Raw genomic sequence first — 18,688 nt, 5'->3', positions numbered from 1 at the left:
GACGGCCGGCCCAAGCCGGAGGCAACGCTGACAGCCGGATTCGATACCGGTGTCTCATGAGTTGGTGACGAGCGCTTAGACCGCTGCACCACCCAGCCGACAAAAAAAAAGGAATTCCAGGCCTTGACTTTTTTTTGTAAAAAATCAAGCACTTTATAAGCACTTCAAGGACCCTGTGTGAACCCTGACCATCCCTGTTGGAGGGAGAGCAGAGTGTTGGGGAGAAAGACTAGTGTTTGTGTGAGGTGGGTGTGAGTCAGGTTGGGTGGGTGAGAGAAGAGCACAATGGATGTAAAATGGAGAGAGAGAGGGGAGGAGAGAGATAAAGAGGGAGGGAAGGAAGGAAGGAAGGAGAGAGAGAGAGAAGAGAGAGAGAGAGACAAGGGGATAGAGATAGAGACAATGGGATATAGAGAGAGAGACAAGGGGATAGAGAGAGAGACAAGGGGATAGAGAGACAAATAGAGGGAGAGAGACAGGTAGAGCAGAGAAAGAGAGGAAGGGGCAGACAAGGGAGGAGAGGATATTAGAAGATGAAGAGAATAGAAGTCCCCTCCTCTCCTCTACCCACAGGGGAGAGCTCATAAAACAGAGAGGCTTGCTGAGGCGGGCCCTTGCTCTCTCCCACGGGAGGACTGAACCAGCCCAATGTCAATCACATGTCAGTGTTACACACACACACGCGCGCGCACACACACACACACACACACACACACACACACACACACACACACACACACACACACACACACACACACACACACACACACACACACACACACACACACACACACACACACACACACACACACACACACACACACACACACACACACACACACACACACACACACACACAGTGAGTATGTTCCTCTGACCTTGCATCTCACTCACACACACACAGTTCCAGTAAGCCTATTTTATTTTGGTCCTTGGTCCTGGAATGACCTCCACACACGTCTCAAATTGGCCTCTCCGATCTCCTTGTATTGCTTCAAACTAAAAATATCGTAAATCCTTTCCACCGGCTGCTCCTGCTTTGATGTTGAATTTGAAATTTTGGTTGATTGTTTTATTGTGCTTTTATTTTATTTTTTTAAAGCTGAATTTGACTTTTCATAAAAAATTTCGGTTGTATGGTAGTCTACTCTGTATGTGAAACGTGCCTCGTTATGCATGTACACAGAAGAGGACGCGACCCTGGTCAGACGCCTCTGGTTTTAGCTCCGCAACGATGTACTCACTTTTAGCTATTATGTTTGTTTTTGCTACTTTTTTATTTAAAGCAACACTGGCGGGTACGTCATACGACCGTCAGACACTTATGGACCTGAACCCCGGGCTCAAAGAGGAGTTTGGAGACACTTTTGACCTAGAATGGCCAGCAGAAATCAGACGGGAGAATGGCGGCAAAGAAAAGAACAAAGGCGACGGCAGGAGAAGACACAGAGGGAGACGAGGAGGTATCAGATTGAGACTAAAAAGAGCTGCTTACCGCCCAGCAATTCCATCCATCTTTCTGGCGAATGCCCGTTCGTTGGAGGGTAGGATGGATGATCTGAGAGCGAGGGTCCGGTTCCAACGGGAGATGAGAGACATCAACATTATATGTCTCACAGAGACATGGCTCACGTCGACGACCCCAGACAAAAGCGTCTCTCCCTCGGATGCCTTCACAGTCTTACGTGCAGATCGCAACGCTGGCTCAGGAAAGACCATCGGCGGCGGAGTCTGCCTCATCACGAACAATTCCTGGGTTAATCCCGAGGGGGTGCAGGTCCTCTCAAACTCGTGTTCGCCGGACTTGGAACATCTTTCTATCCTATGTCGTCCGTTTCACCTCCCGAGGGAGTTCACAGCAGTCGTCATGACTGCCGTGTATATTCCCCCACACGCGAATACGGGCAAAGCGCTGGGCGAATTACACAATCATCTCAACAGACACCAGATCAAACACCCAGACGCAGCGATGGTAGTGGCCGGCGATTTCAACCAGGCCAACCTGAAGAAAGTGATGCCGTCCTTTTTCCAGCACATCGCTTGCTCCACCAGAGGGAAGAACACACTCGACCACTGCTATTCCCCGTTCAAAGCGGGTTACAAGGCAGTAGCCGCTCCGCCATTAACGGGGTCCACAAGCTCGAGCGATCATGACTCCATCTTGCTATTTCCGGCATATCAACAGAGATCACGTGACGCCGTCGTGTCACGTGAGACTAAGAAGTGGACCGACGAATCAGAGGCCACGCTCAAGGACGTGCTTGCAGACACGGATTGGGATATGTTCATAGGAAGCGCCAGTGACGTCAGTGAACTAGCAGACATAGTGGTGTGCTACATAACAACAATAGCTGATGGTATTGTCCTCAGGAAAACGGTGCGGATTTTCCCAAACCAGAAACCGTGGGTGGATAGCACTATTAGAGCAGCTCTGAACTCTCGTACCACCGCCTACAACCTGGGTAGAGAGTCAGGAAACATGGAGGAGTATAAGGCTTCAGTCTATACTCTACGCAAAGCAGTCAAACTTGCTAAGAGGACATATGCTGACAAACTGGAGACACAAATGGCACAAAACGACACAAGAGGATTATGGCAGGGACTGAAGTCAATAACTGACTATAAAGTCAGGGGAGCGACGACGCCTCCCTCGCGGACAAGCTCAACACCTTCTACGCTCGGTTTGGTGTAGACAGTGGCGCTGCTGGCTCTCCGGCTAGTGACGTCACTGGCGCGCCGGCTGTTGTGGAGGGGGGGGGGCAACCGCGAGGGGGGGGGGACGCTCTCTCGTTGTCGGAACACAGTGTGAGAAGAGCATTTATGCAGGTGAACACCAGGAAGGCTGCTGGCCCAGATGGCATAACAGGACGTATACTCAAGACCTGTGCCAACCAGCTGGCCCCTGTGTTCACCGTCATATTTAATCAATCACTGGCGGAGTCAGTGGTCCCTGCCTGCTTCAAGAGGTCTACCATCATCCCTGTGCCGAAGAAACCCTCCCCAGCATGTCCAAATGACTACAGACCGGTGGCACTCACCTCTGTGGTAATGAAATGTTTCGAGAGGCTGGTCAAGGACCACATTTGTGCCTCCCTCCCCAGTGATATGGACCCTATGCAATTTGCATACAGGACAAACAGGTCCACCGACGACGCGGTCTCCCAGGTACTGCACAGCACCCTCTCGCACCTTGACCGTCAGAAGGGGGGCTATGTGAGACTGTTGTTCATTGACTACAGCTCAGCGTTCAACACCATAGTCCCCACCAGACTGGTGGACAAGCTGATCGAGCTAGGTCTGAGCTCCGCCCTGAGCGCCTGGGTACTGGACTTTCTGAGCGAAAGACCCCAGGCGGTCAGGGTGGGGGGTCAGACCTCCAACACCATCACCCTGAGCATCGGGTCCCCCCAGGGCTGTGTTCTGAGCCCCCTGCTGTACTCACTCTACACACACGACTGTGTGGCCAAGTTCAGCTCCAACTCCATAGTGAAGTTCGCAGATGACACGGTGGTGGTGGGGCTGATCTCGGACAACGACGAGAAGGCCTACCGGGAGGAGGTGGAGGTACTGGAACGCTGGTGCCAGGACAACAGCCTGCTCCTGAACATTGGCAAAACCAAGGAACTGATCGTGGATTATAGGAGAGGACAGCAGGAGACACACACACCACTGATGATAAACGGGGCTACCGTGGACAGGGTGAGCAGCTTCAAGTACCTGGGGGTCCACATCTCAGAGGACCTGACATGGTCAACACACATAGGCACAGTAGTAAAGAAGGCGAAACAGCGTCTCTACCACCTGAGACAGTTAAGGAAGTTCAGAGTATCGGGGAAGATACTCCAGTCCTTCTACTCAGGAGCTGTAGAGAGCATCCTGACCGGAAACATCACTGCCTGGTATGGAAACAGCACGGCACAGGACAAGAAGGCCCTACAGAAAGTGGTGCGCTCAGCCGAGCGTACCACGGGTATTGCACTACCCCCCCTGCAGGTTCTATACAACAAGAGGTGCAAATCCAGAGCCTGCAGGATAATGAAAGACCCTCACCACCCCAATAACAGCCTGTTTCAGCTGCTGAGGTCAGGCAGACGCCTGCAAATCCCAGCTACTAGGACAGAGCGGCTTAGGCTCAGCTTCTTCCCCCAGGCCATCAGAGCCATGAACAATGTACATTGAGTGCTCAGAACATTGAACTGTCCACACACAAGCACACATGAACACACACACGACACGCACACTGTGCACGCTCACACACGAGCAGCCACTTAACACTTTAACATGAGCGGGCACACACTCATGTCGCACACACGCACACTTATGGCCAAAGGAAAGGACACTTTAAATTAGAATAACAGGAACAGTGTATTGCACTACCAAAGCTAACTAGCATGTCACACATGCGCTGTAAATAACTATGTACAGATACCGAGATGTCACTCCATGTTACCTGCTATCTGTTACTGCACAATGTTGTTTCTTCTTTTGATTCTATTATATGTACCACTGTATTGCACATCGTTGCGGGCAAGACCACCCGCATTTCATTGTATACCTGTATGCCGTGACAATTAAAACTCTTGACTTGACTTGACTTGACTTGATTGTCATAATCCTTGCTCGCCTTCTTGGCCTTTTTCAGATCGGCCTTGAAAAAGAAAGCGCGGTCTCAATGGGTTTTTATTAGTGATGCACGATATATCGGCAGACATGGCAGTTTTTTTACACATTGGTATCGGTCCGATATCAAGATAGGGCGGATATGGGCCGATAAAAAAAAATCTTATTATTTTTTTTTATCTTTTTTTTCTTTTTTTTTTTTTTACATGTTTTGGTCTTAAATAGTTTCAAAATATCTGTCATTTCTGAAAATAAGTTACAAAAGTAAAATAAATAAAAGCGTTTTGGAAAATAGCTCTTTATCATAAAAAAGTGTTTTCTATACAGAGATATCGACATCGGTAAATATCGGTATCGGCCAGAACAGCAATATTAATATCGGTTATCGGTATCGGCCACAATTTCCACATCGGTGCATCACTAGTTTTTATTTGTGGTTAAATAAAGGTTTGATGATGAACCGTCTCCACACTGTGTAACACTATGTCTATCACTGTGTACCAGTGATGACGTGGGTTTGAGACCAGCTCAAGACCCGTGTTGTGTGAGCCATCCCCACTCTGCCTGATGTGTTACATGACACATGACAGTTGTTTTTGCATTCATTAATTAGAGAGAGAGAGGCTGAAACGTGACAGGGTTGTGAGCTGAACTCAGACTTGCATCACTGATGCATCGTCACAGTCCACTGAGACAGACCTTCATTGTTACACAACAACAGACCTGAAGCTTCTCCATTATTACACAACAGACCTGAAGCTTCTCCATTATTACACAACAGACCTGAAGCTTCTCCATTATTACACAACAGACCTGAAGCTTCTCCATTATTACACAACAGACCTGGAGCTTCTCCATTATTACACAACAGACCTGAAGCTTCTCCATTATTACACAACAGACCTGGAGCTTCTCCATTATTACACAACAGACCTGAAGCTTCTCCATTATTACACAACAAACCTGTGAAAAATGAGTCAGGAAGGTAGTAAGTAAAGCGCAACCGTTGCCAAATCTGCTTATTCAGATCAAACTGTCAAACCATAGGAATTAAGATCCAGCAATTGCACATCCAATTTATTGCCTAAAATAAATATGAAACATATTTTAGTGAACCGTTTAGGTGGGGAAAAAACGAACGTTCAAGCAAGTCAAGGATCCCATATGCAATGAGTTTTTGTGTCACGATTTCCATTGACCAATCAACAATCTGCAGTGTCGCAGAGCAGCATGGATAGCCCGCCTCTCCGTGTGATTGGAGGAGCCAGGCTCCTGCCCTGGTGTCCTGTATGTCCCCAGCCTTATTCTCTTCCTCAAGTGGCACGTGCATCAAATGGATAGTTGGGATATTTGGACATTAAGTTCTATGAAATACTTGCCAGTGGTGTAGTGGATGTAAAGCTTACTTAGCTTACTTACTGTGGTTGGAGATCTGGACGGTTTCTAAGCGAACCAGGACGCTTTAGACGGGCAATGGGGTCACGAAACCAAAAGGTTATTAATCCACACCACAACATGCAGGCAAAGGGTTACCCACCTCCAAAGCAAAACCACCATCCTCTATAATTTTGAAACAGCTGATTGGTAATGGCCACATTACCTCTTTATTTCTTTTCAAGGAAAAGAATAGTGCCAAGCAGGGGCGGATTTAGGATTGTAGGAGATCCGGGGCTTAGCCCAGACAGGTGCCCACGAGAGCAGGCACGGATTTTTTTTACTTCGACACCACCACCTTAAAGCGGACAAAAGGCACTAGAGAACACTTAAATTCACACCCTTTAATTAATGAAGCAAACCATAATAATAATTAATAATAATCGGCTTGAGATAAAGGCATGGATCTGGTTTTCAGCGTCCTTTTGATTTATAAATGGCCGTACTTTAGCTATGTTTCTAAGGTGGAAGAATTATGTTTTTGTCAACTTGTTGATTGTGATTTAAAGCTTAGGTCTGAGTCTACTGGTACTACATGGTACTACATGGTACTACATGGCACTACAGGGTACTACATGGCTCTACATGGCTCTACGTGGCACTACATGGCAGGCCTGTACGCTGCGACGAGATCGTCGCAAATTGCCCCCTAATTTGGCGAATGAAAAATTATATCTACTCGCAAGCTTGCGAATAGTGATTTCACCCCTTCATTCGCATTTCACTACACTAACATTAGCCTACAACCAGGGCTGTACAGGCGACATAATGTTGCGGTTGTAATTTCATTAGACAGACCAGCGCGGACATTTAATAACATGCAATTTAATTGACACGAGCAATGGGCTAACGTTAGCTGGTGGTCCCGAGTGAAGCAGGGACGGCGGAGCTATAGGCTAACGTTAGCTGGTGGTCCCGAGTGAAGCAGGGACGGTGGAAAAGTGAGGAAAGGGGGTGGGTTATATTGACAAGTGACAACGCTTGACAACAGAAGTTTAAACATAACTTCATATTTATTAGTTATTCGTTTCTGTATATCATCCACTGTGACTTTCCATCTCCGTGTTAGACTCTTCCTGTTTACATTCGAGTGTGACGTCATCACCTACGGCAGCTTAGACGATCAAAACGCGAACCTAGAACAAAACCCGGGGGGGGGGGGGGGCTGGCTCTCTTGTGCGTTCTCGCCCCCTCTCTCTCTCTCGCTCTCTCTCTACATTCAATGATTTAAAGTAGCCAAACGTTACAGACAGTATAAATACTAACTGGATAGTTGATGATAAACATTTAATTTCATTATCTGAAATATTCTAAAATCATTAAGTCTGCTATAAGCCATTATCCCTTTGTGTGTAATTATTATTTTCTCACAGTAGTATATATATATATATATATATATATATATATATATATATATATATATATATATATATATATATATATATATATATATATATATATATATATATGTGTGTGTGTGTTTGGCTAAAGTGGATAGAAAACACAGTACTGTGCAAAAAAAGGGCACCCAAGAGTTTTTATATAAATAGTCTTAGATGTAAATAATTTTTTTTATTAGTGTGTCAGTAGACTACTCTTAGTACATTTTCATTAAATAATTTTTTAAAGCATCTTCATGGTTTAATAATGCAAACATATGTTGCAGGGACTTATTATAATCATCATATTGGCGTGACTGTATGCATCAAAGGGTTAAATCAAGCATTTTTAAGTGCTTTAGGAAATGTCAAAATATTACGATATATATTGTGTATCGTGATATGGCCAAAAAATATCGCAATATCATTTAGAGGCCATATCGCCCAGCCCTACTATAATGGTAAAATAGTTATTTAAAAATGTGCCCCTAAAAAATATTCTTTGCCCCTAAATTTCTCATTTAGGGGCAAGTGTGCCCCTAGTGAAAAAGCTTAGCGTACAGCCCTGCATGGCACTACAGGGTACCACAGGGCACTACAGGGTACTACATGACACTACAGGGTACTACAGGGTACTACAGGGTACTACATGGCACTACAGGGTACTACATGACACTACAGGGTACTACAGGGTACTACATGGTACTACATGGCACTACAGGGTACTACATGTCTGCTCCTTTGCAGCACCACAAACATGGGAACTCTCTAACTCTCCCCCCCCCCCCTTCCCCCCCCCCCCCCCCCCCCCCCCCCCTCCCCCTTCTCTCTGAGTGCCCGTCTCCTGGCGCTGACTAAGGTGATGGATGCCTCGGGGTCTTGGCCAAGATTGTAGTGACTGCTCTACATGCACCTCCGAGGCCTTGGATCAGTTATTCACCGCCGTCTGTCCGTGGTCCTGTCAACTGATTAACAGTATTAACAGACTGTTAACAGATTAACAATCAACGCGGTTTCATTGCTGGGTTAAGTACTTCTATTCTATTCACATAATACGCCTACTTCATATATCTACTCCATTCACATATATGCCTACCACTTGTATCTATTGCTATGTCCGCCTACTACAATCTCATGAGCTGTCTAACGCCTGTCCCGTCTCCCTGTCTCCCTATGACTTGCTGTCCTGGAGTGTTGACCGGAGTGTTGGACGTCCCGTGACGAAGGCCGGGAGGTTGCGACCCCCTCTGCGTGCCCCCCTGTCTCCGGAGGTCTCGTAGTGGTGACCGGAGTGCCGGATGTCCCGCGATGATGTCGGGGAGTTCGCGACCCTCTCTGCGCCGCCCCTATCTCCCTGTCTCCGGCTGTCCCTGAGCAACGACCGGAGTGTTCAATGTCCCTTGACTAAGACGGGGAGGACGTGACCCTCTTTGCGCCGCCCCTGTGCCTCAAATAGATTCGCTATCAGCTCTATCTTTAATCTTTCAAAATGTTCAGTTGCTATCGCTATTAGCTCTATCTTTAATTTTTCAAAATGTACAGTTGCTATTGCATGCACTCATCTGTGTTCCACTACACACATGAGTGCATGCTTACCAACTGTCCGTCTGCAACACTACTATCACCAACATCTAAGAAGGGAGATCCCCCCTTGAATGGCCCTTCTAAGGTTTCTCTCCTCCACACTGCCTGTGGAGCTTTTTTCCCTATTGTTAGGTTTTAGTGAGTTTTTCCTTACCTTCGCGTGGGGTATGTCTGGGAGTGTTGCATTCTTTCATTTATTTGCATTCATCTAAAAATGTTTGGACCTTATGGTGTTCTTGTTCTGTTCTTGACTTATTGTTATGTTTTCTTCTTGACTTGTTTAAAGAAGATCTGTACGGCCCATGGGGACATTAACGTGTGTTGTCGGGCCCTATAAATAAATTTGATTTGATTTGATTTGATTTACCATAACACCAAGACTTAACTCACTCAAATACAGTTAGCAGCTGGATAGACCACAGATGGAAATTAGCTTCTGCTAAATCTGGTGCAAACATATTTTCATGTAACAATGATTAATTGTCAAAAAAAAGGGATATATATATATCTTTTTTTTTAGATTCAGGGCTTTTCAGAAAACATTCAGGGCTTGAGCCCAAGTAGCCACCCCCTAGCCCCGCCCCTGGTGCCAAGTGATAGAAGAATCCAAGTGCTGAGGATTTCTGTTAGAAATAGGAACTCTTTCTGCATGTTGTGGTGTGGATAAAACATTTTTGGTTTCAAGACCCCGTTTCCTTTCAGTTCCCTCGGAACCCAGCCAGAACTCTGACCACGGGACTCGGTACGTAGGCCAATAGCTTTGCATCCACTACACAAGTATTTCATACAACTCAAATGTCCAAAGATACAACTATTCCTTTAAGCAAACTCTTAAAAAGGAAAACAATCTGTATACTGTCTGTAAAACATAAAATCAGACCTTTAGACCTCCATCCTTTCAAGTTTCAAGTTTGTTTATTAATTATCACAATAAAATACACTTACTTTACGGCGAAATGCTTGGTTCTGTATGAGCCCCTGAGAGTATGCTTCATACAGTAAAAAAAAGTAAGTAAGAAAGTAAGTAAAAAGTAAGTAAGTAAAGAGGAATATACAATATACAGTACAATATACAGTCTAAAGTACAACCTAGGTACAGTCTAAGTACAGTGAGTAAAACTGAGTAAACAGTGAGGTATACAATGCAGAAAATGAGGTAGAAAACTTTGCGGTAAGGTGCAATTGCAAATGGGGTATGAATGTAGTGCAAATCTCTTTAATAATAGATAAATGTAATGTAGTGTTAAAGTGGCTAAAGTGCATCCTCCATCCGCTACTAACCTGGTGGTCTTGGATCTTGCGTCCCACCACGCGGAAGGCGTTGTTGCCCGTGTGGTGGTAGATGTGGACGCGGCTGAAGCCCGTGGAGCCGCCGGCGGGGACCCACTTCTTGTTGCCGTCGTCGTACACCATGACGGCGGCCCGCGCCTGGCAGATACTCTGTTCACTGCAGAGACACGGAGCAGAAGAGGAGAGGGGGCGGCGGGTTAGTGTCGAGAGGGAGACGGAGAGGAGAGAGCCGAGAGGGAGACTATAGAGGAGACCGACTACAGAACCAGGAGTACTGTATAGAGCAGACGGAGAGAGAGAGACAGAGACAGAGAGAGAGACAGAGAGAGAGAGAGAGAGAGAGAGAGAGAGAGAGAGAGAGAGAGAGAGAGAGAGAGAGAGAGAGAGAGAGAGAGAGAGAGAGACAGAGAGAGATGCACGTTTAGGTTCTAGGTTGAAAATACTGTAAGTGCACGCTTAGGTTGAAGGAATGGCCTTGCTGTTGCCGTCGGATCGTTTCATTATAAGTGTCTTGCAACGTTGGTTAAGATATGAATGAGAGAGAGAGAGAGAGAGAGAGAGAACGAAAGAAAGAAAGAAAGAAAGAAAGAAAGAAAGAAAGAAAGAAAGAAAGAAAGAAAGAAAGAAAGAAAGAAAGAAAGAAAGAAAGAAAGAAAGAAAGAAAGAAAGAATCAAAAGTGAATCAGGAACAGAAGCCCCCTTCACGCCACGTCATACGCAATACACTTCCCCCCCGTTATCCCGGCTGCTGTTCTGTGTGAAAGGAACAAACACAGGGTGGGGGGTCAAATTTGATGCAGCATCTTGCCCTCTTCAGGTATATAGTAAAACTGACGGGTTGGTTTCGTCCCGGCTTCTGGGTCTAAGGGACATCCTGGAATAGGGATAGGGCCACACCACCACGCAGCACCAACCCGCACACATGATAAATAATAATAATAATAACAGGCTACGTTTTAGGCTATGTTTTATGTCTAATTAAAATAATATGCAACATGATGCAAAAAAAATTCTCAACTCTGAATTGTCACATGGAAAGAACAAAGGCTGGCCACATGATATAATAATAATAATAGGCTACACGTTTTATGTCTAATTAAAATAACATGCACCGTGATAAAACGCTATAACGACCAAACCCGCGGGAATATTGCTTAGTCTAACTCTCAGTTGTCATATGAATAGAACAAAGGCTGAATGAACCACATGAATACGCGATGTGGAGGTTCCTCTCGTATCGGCTGCTCCATTACCAGTGAGGTCTGCCCTACATCTTCTTAACGGAACTAATCATTGTGAGTTATGCACGTCAATTTTATAGTATTTTTTAGGGATGTCCCGATCCGATCACGTGATTTTCCGAAGATCGGGATCGGCAAAAATAAATAAATAAAAAGAAATCAGGATTTTTTTTTTGTACTTTTTTTTTTTTATTCAACAAACATGACCATGTTCACGTCTTAAACTCATACTGAGGCCTTAGTTTTGGTTTTAAATTGCATATCATCATTAATTTATTTATTGTCACAGAGCAGAAGAATTTTGCCAAAACAAACCAATAGTATCCAGCTGCAGAACAGCAGACCAGCCACACTCTCAGACCCAAACGCATTTCCTTTGATTTAATTATACATCAAATGATTTATGTCAAGGATTGCAATGCCTCGCTTGAATGAAGTTAACTTTTCACCTGGATAACGTCAACATTCAGGGTGAATGTAATGTGAGAAATTGGGATAAAAAAAGAATATATATATATATTTTTTTTTTTGATCGGATCGGGAAAGATCGGTATCGGTAGATACTCAAAATCACATGATTGGGATTGGATCGGGAGCAAAAAAAATTGACCGGGACATCCCTAGTATTTTTCATTGCGTGTGTGTGTGTGCCTTTGGAGACCTATTTCAGAATGTGCCTATTTAATCCGTCTACTCTATCCCATCTGCGCTGCGTCTATTCTATCTGCGTTGCGCGTCTACTCTATTCCACGCCGTGTCTCCATCTATCCGACTCGGGAACACACAGCATTCTATCTGAACGCACACACTTATACCGTCTTCGCTAGGTTCAGTGTGGACAACCCAACGCCGGCAGATTGGTGGGGAAAGTGATAAGTGAGTGATAAGAGTGAATCAGGGAGGAAGTGTGAAACTTCCCAGGCAGAGGCTCCTTTCAGAGCCCATCTTATATGTTCATCACAGATGAAGAGACACGGATCAGGATTGCCGTCATCATCACCCACTGAAAGGGATACCTGGTTCCCTGGGGTTGAGAAACACGTCTGCCTTGACAGACTCATTCAACTCCAACCCACACATCAGACCAAACAACTAAATGTAAACAAAGTGCAATGCCAAGCAGGGCTCTTTTGGCTAGAGGTTGCCGTTTGATGACATAAAAAAAATATATATATATATAAATTTTTTTTTTTTTTTTATTGGTGGTAGAGCCTATGTATTTAAATAGCATATTCCACCTCTGTGAGATGACAACATGAACAAATCTAAACGTAAATAAAGAAACAATCATTTAACATTACTCGCTATAATCCATTATAATCTATCATAAAAAACGGCCTTTTAAGCCTCAGAGTGGATTGTAAATCGCAGCATGAGAACAAGAAGACTGTAAATAGCAGCACGAGATGATTGTACAGAGTTGTAGTATTAATATGTACAGTGATACAGGTATAAATACACTATGGTAGTAAGTCTTACTGGCCAGCAGCGTAACTAGTAAGAGTGGGTAAGGAATATGTACAGATATACTGTAGATATAGTATCTAGAGAAAAAAAGGATTATATGTAGGTCTGTACAGACAGATAAACATATATAGATTAATCTGAGGGTATTTACATCTAAATCAGGTGAACAGTGTAGGACTTACAACAGTTTCTACATGTGCACCCCCCTTTCTAAGGGACCAAAAATAATTGGACAAACAAATTACCAAATAAAATGGTGACTTAGTTGTAATACTTGGTTGCAAATCCAGTGCCTTCTTTCTTTTTTAAGAATGTACCAAACAGTTGATTTGGCCACATCTAATGTAGTTGCTATCTCTCTGATGGGTTTGCTTCACTGATAGTGACAGCTCTTTGATTTCTGATGTAAATACCCTCACATTAAAGCTGAATGTTGGTAATTCATTAAACCCATTTCTTTAATACAAGAGTCCCACACACACACAGCTTCACAACCACAGTCAACTACACAGAGCCATCTGGTGCACAGTGCCTTGCTCATAGGCACTTCGATGGACGTGGTGGAGGGAGAATCCATTCTCATTCCCTTCTCATTCCCTTCCCACACCCGGATTCTGTGGGATTCAAAACCTGCAACCTTCCAGTCACAAAGCTCACTTCACTTGACCGAGTTACAATGAAACTACCGTCACCTACGATATCAAAATAACAGTAAACCCATTTTCACTGGGCTGCTGTAAAAGCTACAAAAGCCTCTGAGGACCAGTGGGATGTTCCCAAAACATCCATTGAAATACTGGTTCAAACAAAGCCCATTCGGAATATCAAAGTCAAAGTTATGTTTATTGTCATTTTTCCATTGACATGGAAGCACGAGATATAGTACTCAGTAGGGGTGTAACGATGCGACCTCACAACGATTAATTTCGATTACGATTATTCAGGCATCTTTTAATTTGACCGCGATTCGATTCGATACATTTTCGATAAATTTTCTATCAGTTAACTGTTAATTCCCCCAAAAAATTTGAATACACAAATGTGGCTGGGGGAACTGATTCACTCTGCATGAATGGACTATAGGTCAATAAAAACAATACACACAACAACAACAAAAAAAAAAACATTTAATTTTTTTATTTCGATTAATTTAGATTATAATCTATTCTAACATTTTCAAATCGATGCAGTTGAATCGTCACATTAGAATCGATGCATTTCGATGAATCGATGCATCGTTACACCTAGGGATGTCCCGATCCGATCACGTGATCGGGGCCGATCACGTGATTTTCCGAAGATCGGGATCGGCAAAAAAAAAATTAAAAATCTGCTTTTTTTTTTCTTTTTTTTTTTACTTTTCTTTTTTTATTCAACAAACATGACCATGTTCACGTCTTAAACTCATACTGAGGCCTTAGTTTTGGTTTTAAATTGCATATCGTCATTCATTTATTTATTGTCACACAGAGCAGAAGAATTTTGCCAAAACAATTAATCCCAATTTCTCACATTACATTCACCCTGAATGTTGACGTTATCCAGGTGAAAAGTTAACTTCATAAATCATTTGATGTATAATTAAATCAAAGGAAATGCGTTTGGGTCTGAGAGTGTGGCTGGTCTGCCGTTCTGCAGCTGGATACTATTGGTTTGTTTTGGCAAAATTCTTCTGCTCTGTGTGACAATAAATAAATGAATGATGATATGCAATTTAAAACCAAAACGAATGCCTCAGTATGAGTTTAAGACGTGAACATGGTCATGTTTGTTGAATAAAAAAATAAAAGTTTTAATATTTTTCTTTTTTTTTGATCGGATCGGGAAATATCGGTATCGGTAGATACTCAAAATCACATGATCGGGATCGGATCGGGAGCAAAAAAACGTGATCGGGACATCCCTAGTTACACCCCTAGTACTCAGGTCTCAGTTATAGCCATTTGACACCTCCTCATAATAATAATAATAATAATAAATCAAATTTATATAGCGCCTTTCATAGAACCCAAGGTCGCTTTACAATCAGGACAAAAAATAGGGCAAGGAAAGTAGGGGGGGGAGGGGGAAGAGGGGATGAGGGAAAGTAGGGGATAATGGACCTAATTTAATCTAAAACTAACTGATGGGGAAAGCCTTGGTGAAGAGGTGTGTTTTTAGAGCGGATTTGAAGGTGTCCAGGGTTGGGGCGTTGCGGATTTCGGGGGGGAGAGAGTTCCAGAGGGTAGGGGACGCCACGCTGAAGGCTCTGTCCCCAAAAGTCCGTAACCTGGTGCGAGGGATGGAGAGGAGACCTAGATCAGAGGATCGTAGGTTCCGGGATGGAGTGTACTGGTGGAGGAGATCAGACAGGTACCGGGGGGCGAGGGCATGGAGGGATTTGTAGGTGAGGAGCAGGAGTTTGAAGGTGATGCAGAACCTGACTGGAAGCCAGTGGAGATGGATGAGGGTGGGGGTGATGTGCTGCCAGGGCTTGGTGTGAGTGAGAACCCTGGCAGCTGAGTTCTGGACATACTGGAGCCTGTCCAGGGCTTTGCTGGGTACCCCGAACAGGACTCCATTACAGTAGTCCAACCGGGAGGTGACAAATGAGTGGATCAGGGTCTCCGCCACAGAGTCTGAGAGACAAACTGATTCAATAAAAATCCAGTAGAAACTAATCATTCAAAAAACTGTCAATTGATTCAATAGCAAACGAATCCATTTCAATAAAAACCTAGTCTAATTCAGTAAAAACTGATTTAATTCAATAGGACTAATATGATTCACTGATTAAAAGAGATAGGTGCCATAAAGTGCTACAGTGCAGTGGGCATGGCAGTGATGAGCTGCGATGAAACACACATAATGCACGTGTTCTGAAATAAAAACACATACAAGTTTAAATTGCAGTTGGAATGCTGTCTAGCTGCCATGGGGACAATCAGAAAGTGTGCGTTTCCAAGGAAAGCCCTTGGTTACCAGGGATCAAACACCACAGGGAAGATAACACAGCCTCCCAACTAACCATCTCAGACTACAGCACGCGTGTGTACTGCTAAGTGTGTGTGTGTGTGTGTGTGTGTGTGTGTGTGTGTGTGTGTGTGTATACTGCTAAGTGTGTGTGTGTATGTGTGTGTGTGTGTCTGTGTGTGTATACTGCTAAGTGTGTGTGTGTGTGCGCGCGTGTGTGTGTGTGTATGTGTATGTGTGTGCGTGTTTCAAGCGAAACCCTCAATCCGCCGCCTCTTTCCGACCACAGAGAGCTAAAAGCCAAAGTAATCCGACCGTGTCACAGTGGAGAAAAACATGGAGGGACTTAAAAAGGGAAATCCCCCTCAAATAGCAGGACAGAGGAAAACAAGAGTTAAGGGAACAACAAGACACAATTTGCGCCCTTCTATGTTAAACGATAAGGCTGGAGTTATTATTGTTTTTGTCTTGCATGACTGACTATGTTCTGACTAAACTAAAATTATCTTGCACTCTTTATCCTGTTATGCCCTAGCCATATTTTCAGAAAATCTGCCTAAAAGTACATACCCAAGTAAATGGAAGATTTCTCCACTTCTACAAGGTATATTTGCATGTTTTTCTTTTTTTGCAGGTATCTAGGGACATCTATGGACGTCAGGGAATGTATTTCCAGTGTCAGAAATATTGCGTTTGTTACTATGCTTGAGTAAATTGTAATGAACCAAAGTAGAATGTAAATTATTATTATTTGGTTTTGTTTTAATCTTTTTTTTTTTTTTTATTATCTTTATTATCTTTTTCTTGGCCACGCAGGACCGACAGAGGAGAGAGGGAGAAACGGGAGGAGAAGAAGGGAAGACATGCGGCATATGGTCACCGGGTCTGGGAAACGAACACGGGACGACCGCTTTGCGACTCAGCGCGCTATGTGGTGTGCTACTGGAGCGCCCCGTTTTGTTTTAATCTTTGACGGTGAAAAACACCACGCTAACATTGACCAAAAGTCGAAAAACTACCACTGAGCTCGTTGAGCACCTTCTTGAGATCAAGACGTGTACTAAAAATCTGAGCAAATGAACAAAGGGCAGATAATTTACATGTGTTTTTGTAGATACAGTACTGAATTTTGCCATCTGGACACATTCAATATAAATATAGAATATCAGGCCTATAAATGACCTTATTATGGCCAAGTCATACATCTATGGATCATCAAATCTCCTCTTTCCAATGGCAGAGTTAAATCTGGATTTAGTACCACCAGGCGGCCGTTACAGGGCAGCAAAGACCGTGAATTAAATCTACTGTAAGTACAGTTACTTTTGTATAATGTCCATAGCGCCGCCATTTTTTACCGGATTTAGACATCCAGAGCGTTTGTTTTTCCTAGATGTTCACAGAAAGGTAAATAAACAATATACGTTGTATTTTATGGCATTAACGTTGAGATTTGTACGACCCGTAAACACAAAAATCACCTCAATATTTGGAAGAGAAAAATTGTTGGACTTCCATCGTCGGCGGCTGGTGTGAGCTAGGTAGTGTAGTTTTATCAAATTCCGACGTACATCCAAAGCCCTGGGTGTCCTCTTTCTAAGGACTACAATGATTTCATGACAGCGTCATGTCCTTGCGTTTAAATCATCCGGTTTCGGATGCAATGCGCAGAGATTTCTATAAGCTCATATTATGTGACAAGGAACGGCTAGGCCCCCTTGTGAAGGAGCTTCTCTATTCAGAGAACTACAATGTGGACGGGAGGGGCCGCAGTTTCGATGGTGGTGATGGTGACGTCTCTCCATAAACACTTTGACTGGAGCTCTGTTACTGCAGAGAAGCTATGGAGAACACAGCGTCAACGTTGGCAGCAGCAATGAAATAATTAACTTCAGATGAGACGCTAAACCGACGTCCTGACTGAATTCGGTCGTTAAAGAACCCAGGACGCCTATCGTAAAGAGTAGGTGGTTCCCCGACGTTCCTGGCCAAATTCCCAATCAGGTCTCTGACATCAAGGCCACCTAATCATCCCTTCCCCTTAATTGGCTGATATCAATCCCTGTCTCCTGAGCCGTTCAGCCATTATGTAGTGTGATGTGTGCCTGGTGCCAGTGTATGGCAGCCATTGAGCCCGCGTAGCCCAAGGTTGGGTGCTACCAGTGGTGGCGAAGGAGGCAATTTCCACCCTAAATTGTTGGGAGTGCTTTGAGTGTCTAGAAAAGCGCTATATAAATGTAATGAATTATTATTATTATTATTAGCTTTGTTGGAGTCGACGACACAAACCATGTATCAACAATTATGTATCATTATCAAGAAATTGGACTTCTGCTAAATCTACCGACAGCGATACATGATAGCCGCATTAACAGAACCGGATAAAGAGGTGTTTATTATGGGGCAATTCTTCGCTTTTGGGAGACGGGCAGAGATGACAGCTGGTACCAAATCGACTCAGAAGAAGAAGATATATAAATAACGCTGCTGGCTGTGTGTGTGTGAAGGTGTACCTATATGTAGCCTACATGCTGTGTGTGGGTGTGTGACTTTTTATAGTTCAAACTATGAATTCAGTCTAGTCTTTTTTGAGTCAATGAATGAATGAATCACGTTAGAAATATAAATAACGCCTAGATGCTGGCTGAGTGTGTGTGACAGTGTATCTGTAGCCTACATGCTGTATGTGGGTGTGTGCATTTTTATAGTTCATTTATAGTA

At 43.9% G+C, this 18,688-nt stretch overlaps 1 protein-coding gene across 1 annotated transcript in view; it reads right to left on the bottom strand.

Moving 5' to 3' along the window:
* Nucleotides 1–18,688, bottom strand: part of enah (ENAH actin regulator) — a 193,548-nt gene that overhangs the window by 129,073 nt on the left and 45,787 nt on the right. Inside the window, exon 2 of the mRNA XM_084325720.1 lies at nucleotides 10,299–10,464. Within this exon, the coding sequence (XP_084181846.1) occupies nucleotides 10,299–10,464 (166 nt within the window). The remainder of the gene's footprint in view (nucleotides 1–10,298; nucleotides 10,465–18,688) is intronic.

Source organism: Notolepis coatsorum, assembly GCF_963971535.1.
Source record: "Notolepis coatsorum genome assembly, chromosome: 12".
NCBI lineage: Eukaryota > Metazoa > Chordata > Actinopteri > Aulopiformes > Paralepididae > Notolepis > Notolepis coatsorum.
This window is presented reverse-complemented; position numbering and strand designations above follow the sequence as displayed.